The 14,358-nt window shown below is 38.5% G+C and overlaps 1 protein-coding gene across 1 annotated transcript in view; it reads right to left on the bottom strand.

Moving 5' to 3' along the window:
* Positions 1-11,269: 11,269 nt before the first annotated feature.
* NOX3 (NADPH oxidase 3) overlaps positions 11,270-14,358 on the bottom strand; it is a 39,421-nt gene continuing 36,332 nt past the window's right edge. The window contains exons 12-13 of the mRNA XM_036380705.1: positions 13,630-13,754; positions 11,270-11,396 (exon numbers count right to left, since the gene is read on the bottom strand). Coding sequence (XP_036236598.1) covers positions 11,270-11,396; positions 13,630-13,754 — 252 coding nt within the window. The remainder of the gene's footprint in view (positions 11,397-13,629; positions 13,755-14,358) is intronic.

The following is a 14,358-nucleotide window of genomic DNA, read 5'->3' as shown; positions in this document are numbered from 1 at the left end:
GTTTTTCATCAGAAAGCAAAAATCTTATTCTTGGTAAGTAGCTCAACACTGAATTGCATCACCATTGAGAATACTGTGTAGGATGGAGGTTATTGGTAAAGGCTCCAGCCTGAGTGTAAGTCAGATTACATTTTTACTTTTCGTCCCTGTTTTTTTCTCTGCAGGTACAGTATTCCCTAGTGCTGCTTTATGTAGAATAACAAAAAGGCAGAAACTTACATAAATGGCCCTGAGACTTGTAAAATTGCAAACAGGAAATACAGCAATGTCTTTATAGTATCACAGAGTCATTTTGGTTGGAAGGAAGCAGTTGAGATAATCTAGACGCGTGTTTCAGTTTGTGTCCATTTCCTCTTGTCCTGTGACTAGGAACCACTGAGAAGAGTCTGGATCTCATTTTCTTCATTTCCTCTCATCAGGTACTAAATTCACTGGTAAGGTCCCTCTGAGCCTTTTCGTCTCCAGGCTCTTTTAGGCCTGTTCTCTCATGCTCCAGATCAATAATTATTTTAGTGGCCCAGTGCTGGATTCAGTCTGGTGAGTCTGTATCTGCCTCATTTTGGGTAGTGCAGCCCTGGACCCACCACTCCAGATGAGTCTCACAGGTGCTGAGTACAGGGGACAGATCACCTCCCTCAACCTGCTCTTCCAAATGCTGCCCCAGAGGCTATTGCAATTGAATGGTCATGTTTTAATTGAGTCAAGGTTTGGTGTTTGGAAGTTCTGATCACTTCATTCTGTGCAATTCTCAGGACATCTGCCTTTTACTGGAGATCCTATAGGGAATAAGCTGATATCTGGTTTGCTGGTCATCTGTAGAGTGAACTAAGCAATGTGAACTAAGTTCTTGGAATTTTACCTGCCCCAAAACCACACGTGGTTTCCAAGCCAACCTGAAGAGACTTCCAGTATACACCACTGTCCTCCATTCTGGACATGATTTTCATTGTTTTGAACTGGTAGGAGGAAAGTACATTTTCTTCTAGGCAGCTGCACAAGTGCACATAACTTGATTATTGATCCATAACAGACAGGCTCTAGGTAGACTTTCTCAAGTCTAAGCCTACGTGCAGCAGGGTGACAGCCCTTATCACCATCACCTTATCTGGTTTCAGTGTCGGTGGCTCTTTGGCCATATTCTGGGATCCACAGCTGCATCCAGTAAACCTGCCTTGGGTCTGGTACTCAGCTTTGGGGGTTCTGACTTGTCTGATACCTGTGTACTTCCACTGTAGTTCTAGAAGCTATCAACCTGTGAGATACAGCTACTGGTGATCAACATGAGGATCCATAGACATTAGTTTTTGACTGCTCACAGTGAAATTAAGGACCTCTTCCTTCTGCCAAGGTGGTCACCTCTCCTAAATCACTTTCATTATCTACCATAATTCCCAGTGTGTGCGGCTGGAGAAAACTAGTTCAGAAGAGGGGCAGCCTAGAAGTTCAAGAGGGGTTGACAAACTGAAGAGCTCAAGACCTTAGGCTTTTGACTGCTTTAGCTGACCTGAAGCCCAACTCAAAATTCCTATCAGTTTTCTACATGTTATGTAATTTTTCCAGAACTAAAGACATTGCCAGAAACAAAACTTTCCTTTGTGTGATGACAGATAGAAAGCTATTTCAAAATCAATGATTCATCAGGGGAACACGTTTCTGAGTGAGCTGTACAAACTCCTGAGCTGCAATGATGATGTCGTCCTGACTATGAGTCTGAAAAGAATGTTCCCTGCTTAAATTACCAGTAGACATCTGCAATCACTTTTCTACAGCCAGGCATGGCACCCCTATGCCCTGTGCTGTGCACAAAAACAACTCATTCACATCTGGGACATTTATGGGCCTCAGAGATCACTCTAAAACATCTGTAAAGGAGCTTCTGCCATGTTAATACTCCCTCTCTTTGTGTGACATACCTGAAAAAGAATTATTGCTAGGGCCTCCACCTACTTTACAGCCTCCTGCAGCTTATATTGCCCTACCACCCATTTTGCCACTGAGCAAGGCCTTGTTGTCCATGTTCTCCACTAAGGGACTGATCTTTGTCTCTTCTGACTGTGACAGAGGATTGCCAAAGCCATGCTAGTTTGAATCTCTTAAACTGGCTCAGTTTGCATGTCACAACAAATAACACCAAGAAGACAATAATCCCACAAGGCAGCCTGAGTAAGACTTCCAGCTACTCCTGGTAGAAGGAAGAACTATGCTTAAAAGAACAATCGTCTCTGGAAATGCTGTGCCCCCTCTTGCACTTCCTCTGCCTCTCCTTTGACATCTTCACAATTACAGTGTGCTGGTTCCCAACACTGCGAAAGCCCTCATGCCTTTGACATGGCTTAGTACTGAAAATACTAATCTATATATGTCACATGTTTATGTCCCATGGATGCCTGCATCGCATTGAAAGTCAATGTGATTTAGTCTCTTAACTCAATTCCTTTTGAAATGTTACCTTTGATGATCCCATGCATTTGATGAAAAATCCAGTTCTAAATATAATTTTGATGTAGTTGATAACCTAGACAACTAAATGTTATGATTTTCAGCAGCTGTAGCGTCATTTAAAGACATTAGCAGATGTGGGTTTTATAGCCATATTCATCTGATCATCTTCTTCCAGCCTAAACACACACTGAAATCTTACTCTTGTCTATTTCACAAAGCAAAAGTATCCAAACAAGAGCATCGAGGAATGCAAACGAAACATAAAGGCTTGTGAAAGCACTGTCATGGACAATATCCCAAGTTAAAGTCATTTTGCTAAATGTGAAAATATCTTGCAAATACTGTAGATTCATAGTTATTATAAGAATGGTCTATGCTTTTTCCTACTCCTAAGGTGAAGGGGTCTGCCTAGTCTAGCCTTGGTTTTTATTTTCATATTTTCATATTTAAATTCTTCCAGACATCTGCACACAAAAATCATTCTGCTTAAAAAAATTGCATGGTTCACACTGTCAATGCTGTTGTTGGACTTTGATACTTGGATATTCAAGTCCTCTACTGAAGCAGCTATGTAAGACTGAGCTGACAAAAATACCTTTTCTAGATCCTCTAAGCAGGGATGTACAAGGAGTAACTCTGTGAAGATAATTAAAGGATGTTTTTTGCAGAAAGAGCTTTTGCAATATAAAGTCATTCTGTATTTAAATATCTTAGGTAATCTCTGGGTTTAGGGAGATTTTTACTTTAATTGTTCATTTTTTCCCTTTCTATATCACAGTTTAATCATGTGCTCCATCCTTTTAAAGTGACTGGGTGGAATTTTAAGTGGCAGCATACTAAAAAAGTAATTCAGCTGTGGAGCTGCTATAATTCTGATAGTTTGGGTTCAACCCGACATGCAAGCATTAATTAGCTTCAGTTCATGAAGCAGGCTTTCAATGACTGAATTTCTAGATTGATATTGTCTTTTAGAATAGTTTTCATTCCTCATTTTAACAGTATGCTCCAGTGCTTTGTGGCAGCTAGTGGAGTTGAACTTACTATGTAAGGTATGAATGTCCTTCCCCCCCTCAAATTTATTTTATTAAAAGCAAATTTTGAAAATGCATAGATCCCTTTCCTCTGATGAGCCTTGGATCTTTGTATGCTAGTTAACAACAATCAAAGGAAAAAGGATGAAGTCAGCATAATAAAATGCCTTCTGTTCTGTTCTTCCCATCACAACTGCAAGTGTTCATAAATGTTTTCTGATTAGTTCTGCAGAGGGTGAAGTGTTCTAAATCCTTCCTTCCCTAGCATCAATATAATAGAAAATACTAGAGAATAGAGTGAGAAGGAATGAATTTACTCTTGTAAATAGTATTATTGCAGACACAGCTTTAATATACCTTTAAGTTGGGCAATAACCAAAAACATTAGTCTGGGTGACTATGGAGCCAATAAGTGAAGTGATAAAGAGTCACGATGAAGACTCCATATCTGGTTAAGTTAGAATTTATTTTAAGCGGTTAATAGAGGATTTTCGTAAGAAATAACTTGGGTGCCCTTTTGCAATCTTAGAAAATTCTGGAAGTACAGGCAAGGTGACAGAAATCAGAAAGCAAACAAAATGCCTCGAAATGGTCATAGAGATGATAAGTGCATCCCAGGAAGCTGAAGCAGAATGTTGCTTATTGACCTAGCTTTATTATTTTTATTGTATATTCTTGACAGGAATTGTTTAAAGAGGAGGTTTAATAATTGAAAATTTTCTGATCTGCCCTAACTGAAAATGAAATCTTGGCTTTCCTGACAGTACAATGCTGTGCTGTCTGGTATTTAGCTGGATCCTCTTATGGGAGGCAACAAGCATTTTCCTGTGTTCTTTGCTCAGAGTAGGATCAGGCTTGAGTCCAGTGTCAAAATCTATGTTCAGATATTTAATAATATTTCTTAGTAATAACCCCAAACCTTGTTTCTTTTCTAATAAATATTTTTTGTTGTTTGTTTTAGACCTCCTATTTTAACACAGAAATCATTCATTGTCTGCCAGAGGATCTACTTTTCAAGCACATGTGTTATATCACAGATAGAATTCTAGTAGTAAGCAAGTGTGAATCATACTGGTCCTGAGAATCAAAACACCTGCCTTTCAAACCATGCTGCTCAAATAACAATAGAACAGAAAATAATTCAAATCAGTTTTGTGTTTATTCAGAAAGCTCACAGATATTTTTAAGGGTCATGTCAAATATATGTAATACAGTCTATAGGAGAGGGAGATTGCTGTAACAGTTCAAGCTATGGTCTTTGTCCTGAAAGCTTGTTTAGTCCTTGTCCTGACATTCTTTTGAGAGCTTGAGGCAAACCACTTAGCATTACCATGACTAAGTTCCTCAACTAAAACTGGAAGTAATAAATTTTCCACCTGGCAATGACATTGTGAGAAAACGTACATTCAAAGCATTTTGAACTCCACTTAGACTTTATTCATGGCTATCTATATGCATAGCAATACAACAATCAGCATGTAACAAAGCAATGGCTACTTCATTATAAACAAGTCAGACGGTTTAGAATTTTTTTTTTCCTTTGAAGTTCAGTGTTCAGTATTTGCAATATATTATTCATCACCAGTATTGACTAACATCCAAATTCTACTGTCCTCATTCTGGTGAAAACTCTGGTTAATTTTGTTGTCTGGACTCCAAATTTGATTCTGCAGAATGCTGAGCAGATACAGTTTCTTTTAGTTTTGCTAAAAGCATTTTCAATTCAACACCTCCCAGCAGCAGACCATTTTTAAAGCCTTTTCAGGCTCCTTTATGAAAGCACAATGTTATAGAAGGATGATGTACTTGCTTAGATAGATGTTGGGTGGCCAGCATTTGTTATTATGCTTGATGTTTCTTACTATAGATACATCTTTGTAATGCCAAACACATAATAAGATAGTTGATGTACATTCCTGTCAGAGAAATTGTACTTGGGCATATTTGTATTACACAAAGTCCAGTTCAGTCAAATCTATCTGTTCTCCCCATGATTTGTATTTGAAGTAACTTCAGTGTTGACCAGTATCACAGCATACATTTGTTTGTTTAGTCCTCAAAGCTTTGATATTAAATTCAAAGTTGTCCAACTGTGCCTCTTAACTATCTTCCTCTTGCCAGTGTGGTAAGGAATCTAAAAAAGAGTGATCTTAAATGGCTAACTCTGCATTGGTATGCATTCTGCATAGCCCTCTGAATTTTCTTAGCTGCACAAAAACTCAGAAAATTACATGGATATTTTACTAATATTAATGAGAAAATACTGGGCATTCTTAAATTTAAACATTTTTATCTAAATGTAATGTAATTGTATGGTAATGTATAATTAATGTGTGTGATATGTTGCAGGTTGATTATGTGCCTGAGATCTTTTGAATTTATCTTTGATTTTTTTAACCTTGGTAAATTCCTAGATACATGAGAACAAATACATTGTGCTTGTTACAGTAAGAGGGAATTGTGTGTGTGATATCTAAAGCAGATAGGTATCTGCAAATTTCCTGTGCGCATCCACGCTGCAACTACTGTGTGTTAGCTTCGGTTTGGGCACACATCCTTATCTTTGCTCACAAAGTCCCATTTAGTTCAGGTTTTTGACAGTAATGATTTCTGTGAAGGTTTTTGCAGCCTTAGACAGCAGCAGGAGGAAAAATGTTGCTTTTGTGCAAAGAACCTGTCTCAAGCAAGGGCACAGGAGGTTCAGCGTTTAAGGCAGTGATACTGGGGAATGGTCTGCAGTATGCTAAAGACCAGGAATTTTGTCTCAGAGGACAGGCTCTTATTTGCCCCCTCTCCTCCTTATTTGCATATATCCACTGAATAAAATGTTCAGATCTGCATATTCATCATTTGGCCAAAATAAAAGAAGATAAAAGCTCTCTCCCCAAGCCCACTTTTATTTTTTTTTCCTTAATAAAAGCTGCAAGACCGTTAGAAACTAGGCCTTTTATTAGAGTGTATAAATGCAATCTTATCTGTGTACCTTAAGGCGAGCGTGAGTGTAAGTTATCTTTCATATTCAGAATTACTGTACCAGAGAATTGGTCTCTAGACAAGTATCAAGACAGTCTGGTCGTGCAATAGCTGAATAATAGAGATCAGCCTTCAGGACCCAGCCTTGAGCCTGACATCAGTCCTCTGTGCATGAGCTTCAAAGGAAACCATATTTAGTCCTCTAGGATAGTAAAAAGATTGTTTGAAGTTAGTAAAGCACATGTGTAAGTATTGGCAGGCTCAGGGCTTTTATCCTCAATGAATACAAATGTCTTACCATGTTAGAAGTCATTATTGTTTAGAGATAATAGATGCAAATATTTGAAGCAGATAGCCTTTGAAAAAATATGCTGGTTTGAGTGGTTCATTATACTATACAACTTTTATTTCCTTCTGTGTATTCTGAAAGGATGCTAATATATCTTTTAAAGAGTTTAAGCTTTTTTTGTCCTTTCTTGCTTTTGAGAAAAAGTGTGTTTCCATGTCAACTAGCACATTTGTTCCCATATATTAAGACCCATTGTGTAATTGAGATTTTTTTTCACTGCAAGATATGACTTGTTGAAGGACAAGTAGACTCCTGTTAAATAGACCTAACTGGTTAGAGTTTTAAAATGCAAATCATCAGCCCACTCTCATTTGAACATATTCAGTAACATGTAAGTAGATATTCTTGAAAAATGTGGCTGCAGCTTTAATGAAATGGACACCCATTTTTATTCTGCAGAAATGCAGAATTTCTCAGACAATTAAGTGATCACACAGGAGGAGTCAGAGTTGCTGCTGCAGAATAGAGGATCTGACTGAGGTGGGAAAGCCCCAACTGAGCCAGGTTACAGCACTAGGAAGGGTTAGGACAGCCAGTTCTTGATAGGGTGTCCTGCACTTTTTTTGTGGTCACCAAGGTGACTTCATGCATGGTATGTGATTGCCTGAGAAGTGTGAGGAGATGCAATGAAGTATTGCACCTTCCAGCCCATCACCTTCTATGCTGCTTTGACCCTCAAAGGTTTGCATTCCTCCTTACTTGGTTGACTATGCATGCTTCATTTAAGCGTTTTGTATTTATAGAGTGAGCTGGGTGGAAGCATTGTCACTTTTTTCGTTTTCTTTTCTCTGTTGCTGAAGAAATTCAGGTAATTTTCCATCAAGAAAAAAAAAATCACTGAAATTGTTAACCAGTTGAGATTATAAATCTACCATATAATTTAGTTTATTGCTTTTCTGAAGGCAACTAAGCTGCCTTTAAGGCAGTTCTTATAAAATCTCCTGCTAATCAGAAGCACTCAAACCTTTGAAAAGTTTGTCACTTTTTTGCAGTTAACAGTATTTCCACTAAGCCATTTGATTATACCTAAAAGCAAGAAAGAAGCAAGAGAGTCCTTGTAATAGTGTTGATATGGCACAGACATCCTATGATGGATTTTCTGTTAAGAGTGGCAGTTTCTCTTCAATATTTTAGTGTAAACTAAGGAACAAATTTACTAAAATAGTTTCTACTACATAGAACTTAGGAGAAGGGGGAGAGGGGGGGAAAGCCAGAACATATAAGCCCATGTATTTCAATTTACGATTCCTAGTGAATAAACTTAAATTATCATAACAAAACTTCAATCATTATAATAGCACTCTTTTTATTGTAAGAGCGAAAGTAATTAATCTGTATATTTATGATCCTTGTCTATGATTAGTTTTCTGTCACAGGATGTGGTGAGTCTGTGCTGTTATGACTATATTTTATTTAATAATATTTTCCTACACAGTGCTGAACACTTCCTGCTGAAGCAGCTGAATGGACAAATCCATGAAGATATCTTTCATTTTCCCTGACAGTGAATGATGTTTCCATATATAAACATAATAATAGAGTCGTTACATATGCACTCACATTATCATAGCTGCTGTGTGCTCAGTGTTATTCAAAACAAGGCAGGAAGCCAAATTTTCCTAGTTCCCATTTTGATTCAAATTGTATTTGTAATAAAGGGATTTTCATTCAACCTAAATGCAGTTTCATCCTCGTCCAACAAACCTCCCCACTTTTTTTTTTTTATTATTATTATTTTTCCTTTATTCTAGGTCACTCAGTCTTGATGCAAGAGAAATTCTCCTCTGGTGGTGATAACAGCAGTGCTACTCAATGAACTATAACAAGGGCTCTAAATGCATCTCCTGTAGCATACCACAGTGATTTGCAAAAGTGGGAATAAATCAAAGCAGTGAAGAGATGCCATGTTGAGCCAGAAGCTAAATGTTACATCTTGTTGCATGAGGCTGGGGGGAGAACAGATCCTGTTTTTCTGGCAGCACAATATCTTTGTGCTTGTTACCTCCGATCCAACCCCATTAAGACAATCATTCAGAATCTGCAGGAAATTGTCACCTCTTTCTTTCATGCAATGGCAGCTGTTATTGGTGCCTACACACATTTCTCATTTCCTTCAAGATTTTCAACACACATAAAAAAAAAAGCTTAATTTATATTAGAAAATGTGTCAGCTTACCCTGAGGCTCAGCATGGGCACCAGGGGAAAAAATAAAAGATAAATGCCTCTAGGTGAACTGGCAGAGGCTCTAATTCTCTCCTCACTCTACTGCTAACACAGTATGCTCTGCATTAATCATTTCACATAGGCAGACATTTAAAAAAACTTAAACTATTTTAAAACAAAGATGTGTTGCCCTAAACTTAACAATAATAATACAACTGTATATTGTGGAACAATTTCAGTTCACACACACCATATCCCCTAGTAGAAGACATATAAAACAAATTATCTGTCATAATTTTTATTGTTCTGTTTCTTTTGTCTATACAGTTATGTCCCCTCTAGTGGGCATTTTTTGCCTGTAGGTAAGGATACATATATAATGTTGTCATCTGTTTGTCATTCAAATGCTGACATACGCAGGATGTTTCCTATCTCCCATTTTTATTATGTGGCTGGATAAATGCATTTTGTGATCCTAGTGAACTGCTACACCTCAGTCCAACTCAAATACGGAGTGGTTTTACTCTCTGTGCTGTGATAGAGGGAAATATTTTTTCTCCCTTTTGTAGCTTATGGAATGTTGTGTGATGGGAAGGGAGTGGATGACAATCAAATGAGGAGGTGGTAGACTGGAGCAACAAATAAAGTGTACAGGATAGATGTGAACAGGAGAGATGTCACAACCAAAAAAATCAGGGCAGAAGGGAAGTCTACCCCTAGGTATCCACACAAACTAGAAAGTGTCTACAGAAAAGCAGGGTGAGGAAAGATCTAACACCTCTTTTGGAAAACTCACATGACTGGATGATTTCTAAAGTGCATGTACACTAATACATGTGGCATGGAGAGGACACAGGAGGAATTCAATGCCTAGAAGTTTCCCATGCAGTGTGGTCCTGTGAGAGGACCTGAGAGAAGAGGGGTCCAGGGGAACTGGAGGATTTTCAAGAATCACCTTCTGCAGGTTCGAATATGATCCCTCTTGCTGTGGACTAAGACAAAGATGGTAGGAGATCCATATGGTTGAACAATTCCCTCCAGACAGAACTGAAGCACAAAAGGAGGCATACAAGAGGTGGAAGCAAGGGCAGATGATGCAGGGAATATAGAGACAATGAGTGTGCAGGGATGGGGTCAGCAAAGCCAAAGCCCATTGGGAGTTAAATCTGGTGAGGGAAGTGAAGGGCGAGAAGAAGAGTTGCTGTGCATGCATCAGTAGCAAAAGGAAGGCCAGGAAAATGTTGTTTTGCTGCTGAATGGGGTGGGGAACTTGGCACCCAAGGCTATGGAGAAAGGTAGAGGTACTCAATTCCTGTTTAGCTTCAGTCCTTACAGATAAGGTTGACATTGAGAGATCCCTGGCCTCTCAGGCAAATGGGGAGATCTGAAAAAATTCATGCTTACCCTCAGTGAAGGAAGATCAGGATAGGGATATTTTAAGCAGGTCCATGGAAACTGATGGGATGCATCCACAAGTGCTGAGGGAACTTGCCATTCTTTATTTTTTAATAGTCATGGTAATGGGAGAAGGTTCCTGAGGAATGGAAGAATGCTGATGTCACTCTTCTCTTCACAGAATCAGCTCTGAGCAAGACGTTTGGAGTAGAAGCCAGGGGTGCCTTCCCACCTCAGTCATTCTGTCATGAAACTTTTTCCCACAGTTTCAGCTGGATGTCTCATGAGATCCATTTGCTGAGTGCAAAATATTGCCGTAGTTCCCTTAGCCTATTAAGCCTAAGTACATATTAGTCCACGGGATACACAGACACCATTCCCATGGAAATGTCAGGTTTAAATGGTGCATAGCTTGGTAGGGCAAAACAAATTTTCTCCTTTGGAATTTGACAGAGTGTATAGAAATGGTGTTGCTGTGGTAGAAAATATAATGTGGATATGGATGTGTGTGCAGTGGGAGTGTAAAATCAGAAAACGGGGAAGGAAATGCTTTCAATGGGCATGATTTAAACAGCAGGGATGTATTGCCTGCAATCTACACAACAGCTAAGTACGGCTCTGAATATCTATTTTACTCATACCTTTTTCTTCAAAGGTTATGGTTTGTGTGTGTTTTCACACAGGTGTAGAGGGATTCACAGCATCGTTAAGTAAGCAATGAAAAGGCTAAGGAAGGTGTCCAAATCTTTAGCTGCCATAGGATGGCATTTTTCTACTGAAGTCAATACATCTATTTCAATCTGCAACTCTTAATATGCGACCTGCAGAATGCTGCAGAATGAGTAGAGGATGGGAGAAGATGGGAAAAAAAATACACAGTCTGGTAATATCTATTATACAGCTAAGAAGTACAGCCTAGAAACTTTCTTTGTTATAGTGAAACTGAACTCCTCTTGGATCAACTGACGAATATGAGTTGCATGTCTTCTGCAGGATCTTAGAGAGAGCCTTGGGTCCACAGAAGAATACACCAATACTGTTGCTGGAATCACAATAACAACAACAAACGTGAGAGTAGCAGAGGAAATGGATACACTGTGCTTTTTGGCTGCTTTCAGCTTTGCATCTTTTCAATGGCTTTTTGAGAAATACATTTGAAAAATCTTGTGTTACTGTATACTTTGTGTTATGTACTGTATAATTAGTGCTGCTATGTTAGAGTATAATAATTTTAATACTTTCATGTTTACTATGTCTCATTACATTATTTATTAGATTGCTATATTAGAGGTCACAAAATGTTTTAAATGGTAACTGTTTGGTTTTGATCTGCATAGCTTTTTCAGAGAGGCAAACATACTACTTGAGCTGAAAATTTTAAGTGCTTTTTCTCCAGCTGAGTTAATTTTTTTCCTAAAAAATCATACAAAATGCTAAGTTATTTCTGAGTTTTCTTCTTCTGTCCATCCCCCCACCCCAGCCCTCCTGCTGCCTAGTCTAACACTTTTCTGCCCACAGACAATTTTAAAATGGCTGATTTAATAACAACATTTGTAAATAGGTACTTCTTATAAAATAAGAACATGACAAATGTAACAAACAATTGCATTCATACGTGCACAAGCACATAGGGAGCTGGTAACCTGGCTGCCTGCTAGAAACTGCCCAAAGGGTTTGCCTCCAACACTACACATATTGCTTTAAAACATGCATGAAGACACAGATTCACAAATGTGCTGTGCTGCTGGGGAAAGCTCAACCTGCAGAAATGCAGAGGAAGTGACAAGTGATAGAATGAGTTTAAAAAGGTTTGTTCCTGTAAAGGAGGGGCTGTGGATACGATTTTGGTGCCCAAGCCGTAGCCCCCAGAAGTCATGCCCAAATTGCTCTGCTGCCCAATTGCACCAGGTTTAACCTGAAGTGGTGTATTCCTGCTAATCTGCTAAAAGACACTGTTGCAGCCAGGGGGAACTCTGTCAACCTAGGCACAGGGACCCAAAATTTATTCAGATCCTAAAAGCTGATTGTTTCATCACACAGTAGAAACTCTTCTGTTTGACTCTTGAATCTTCTATGACTCAGAGCAAGAAAAATCAGGGTATTCTTCTGTCATAAGGAATCTTATTTCATGCAAGGTTTTCTTTAAAAGGTTCAACATTGACAATAAACATGGATATATAAGCTCACAAAAAAAAAAATTGAGATTTTTCTGTCAGTTTAGGACTGGCTTTCTATGGAACTACCTCAAGATCAAGTATGAAAGCTAATGCCCATATCCCCCCTGAGCAGCAGAAAAACATTTTTATCTCTTCTGTACTTACAGTTGCAGAAGTAACTAATGTTAAAAAGTAATGTTTCAACTATAACTTTAAAAGCTCTGTTTATATAGTAGAATCCCTTTGAAAGGTCTTTCAAAAGTCATATTTTATATTCTTGGCCTTTTTATGCTTTTAATCTTTCATATTTCCTGATTGTATTTATTTTGACCTCCATCAAGTGAATTCTCTATTACTGTTATTTTTGCAATTTTATGGTATTCTTGTAGCTTACTGTATTCTCTTTGATCTCCTCCCTTTCAGCTTTTTCTTGGGTCTTTTTCATCTTTTAAAAGAAGTTTTCTCCTTTTTCTTTTCGTATCTCTGTCTTCCAAGTGCAAGCCTTTATTTTGCATTAGCAGGTAAATGTTTGGAAATCACAAAGTCACAAAGATTCTGGAATTTTCTACTGCTGAACACAAAATATTTCAAATTCTTGCTTCAAAGGCTTTCAGGAACAAAGAAGCTTTACTCAGACCACTAGCAAATCCACCAAGTTCAAATGAACTGTCTTTGCCAGTAGAGATGAACTAATAACAGAACAGCATAGTCTTGCAAGAGTGGCCAAATATGTTAGGGGAACAAACATATCCTTGACATCATAAGAAAAAAATCACAGTTTATCTCTTTAATAACCATCTTCAAGGGAAATTAATGCTACTTTGTCCTTTGTGCAGAACAGTAATTGGATTGTGTGTTTCAATTATATCTGGACAAAGGCCAGGATATTGAAATACTTCTAAATATTAGATTTTCTTGTCCAAAAATTAGATTTTATTGGCATTCTCTTTCCGAGATTTCTTCATTAAAATCTTCATTAAGCATAAATCTTCTTTCCACACAGCAAAAAAGAAGAAATTGTTTTAAAAGGGTCATTTAGAAAGGTTTGCTCTCCCCTCCTCCCACTGTTTATGCTGAGAGAAGAGTCACCTAACAAGGTTAGAAACCAGCCTGCCTTACCTAGGATGGTTTTCAGCTAGTTTCTTGAACTCATTGTCCCAGTTTGGCCTTCCATAATAGGTTTTCTGTCTCAAACCAGTAATTACATCCATCTTGTCATCACAATGTAGGGCTATGTGAGTAGCCTAAAGGCAAATTTACAAAATATTAATTTTAGAGTCAAAAACATATATTCCAAGTAAGAGGCAAAAGCAATAATGCTGGGAAAGATGGAATGAGGGAAAGGACACTCTGCAATTATCAAATGGGAGGAGAGGAGAGGGAGAAAGAGATGGAGAGGGAGAGGGAGAGAGAGAGCGAGAGCGAGAGGGAGAGAGAAGGAGATGAGTATTTGAAAGTTCACAATATTACTAGAATTGTGAAAAGTCTTTCCAAAAGTACCTAAGAGCCTAGTCCAGAGCATTCTGGTACTGATGGAAAACCCAGTGGATATACAAGCTCAGCAGGGGTAAAAACAGGGGTCCAGCGGAGGACCACAAAGATGATGAGGGGTCTGGAGCACCTCTCTTATGAGAAGAGACTGTGGGAGCTGGGCCTGTTTTGTCAGGAGGAGACTGAGAGGGGATCTCATTAATTCATGTAAATCTTTCAAAGGCAGGTGGCAGGAGGATGGTGCCAGACTATTTTCAGTGGTGTCCAGTGGCAGGATGAGGCACAATGGCCATAAACTCAAACACATGAAGTTTCATCTCAACATGAGGAAGAACTTCTTTACCCTGAGGGCAGAAG

This window comes from Molothrus ater, chromosome 3, assembly GCF_012460135.2.
Source record: "Molothrus ater isolate BHLD 08-10-18 breed brown headed cowbird chromosome 3, BPBGC_Mater_1.1, whole genome shotgun sequence".
NCBI classification, from domain to species: domain Eukaryota; kingdom Metazoa; phylum Chordata; class Aves; order Passeriformes; family Icteridae; genus Molothrus; species Molothrus ater.
Note: the sequence above shows the minus strand (reverse complement) of the source record. Positions and strands in the feature narration are given on the sequence as shown.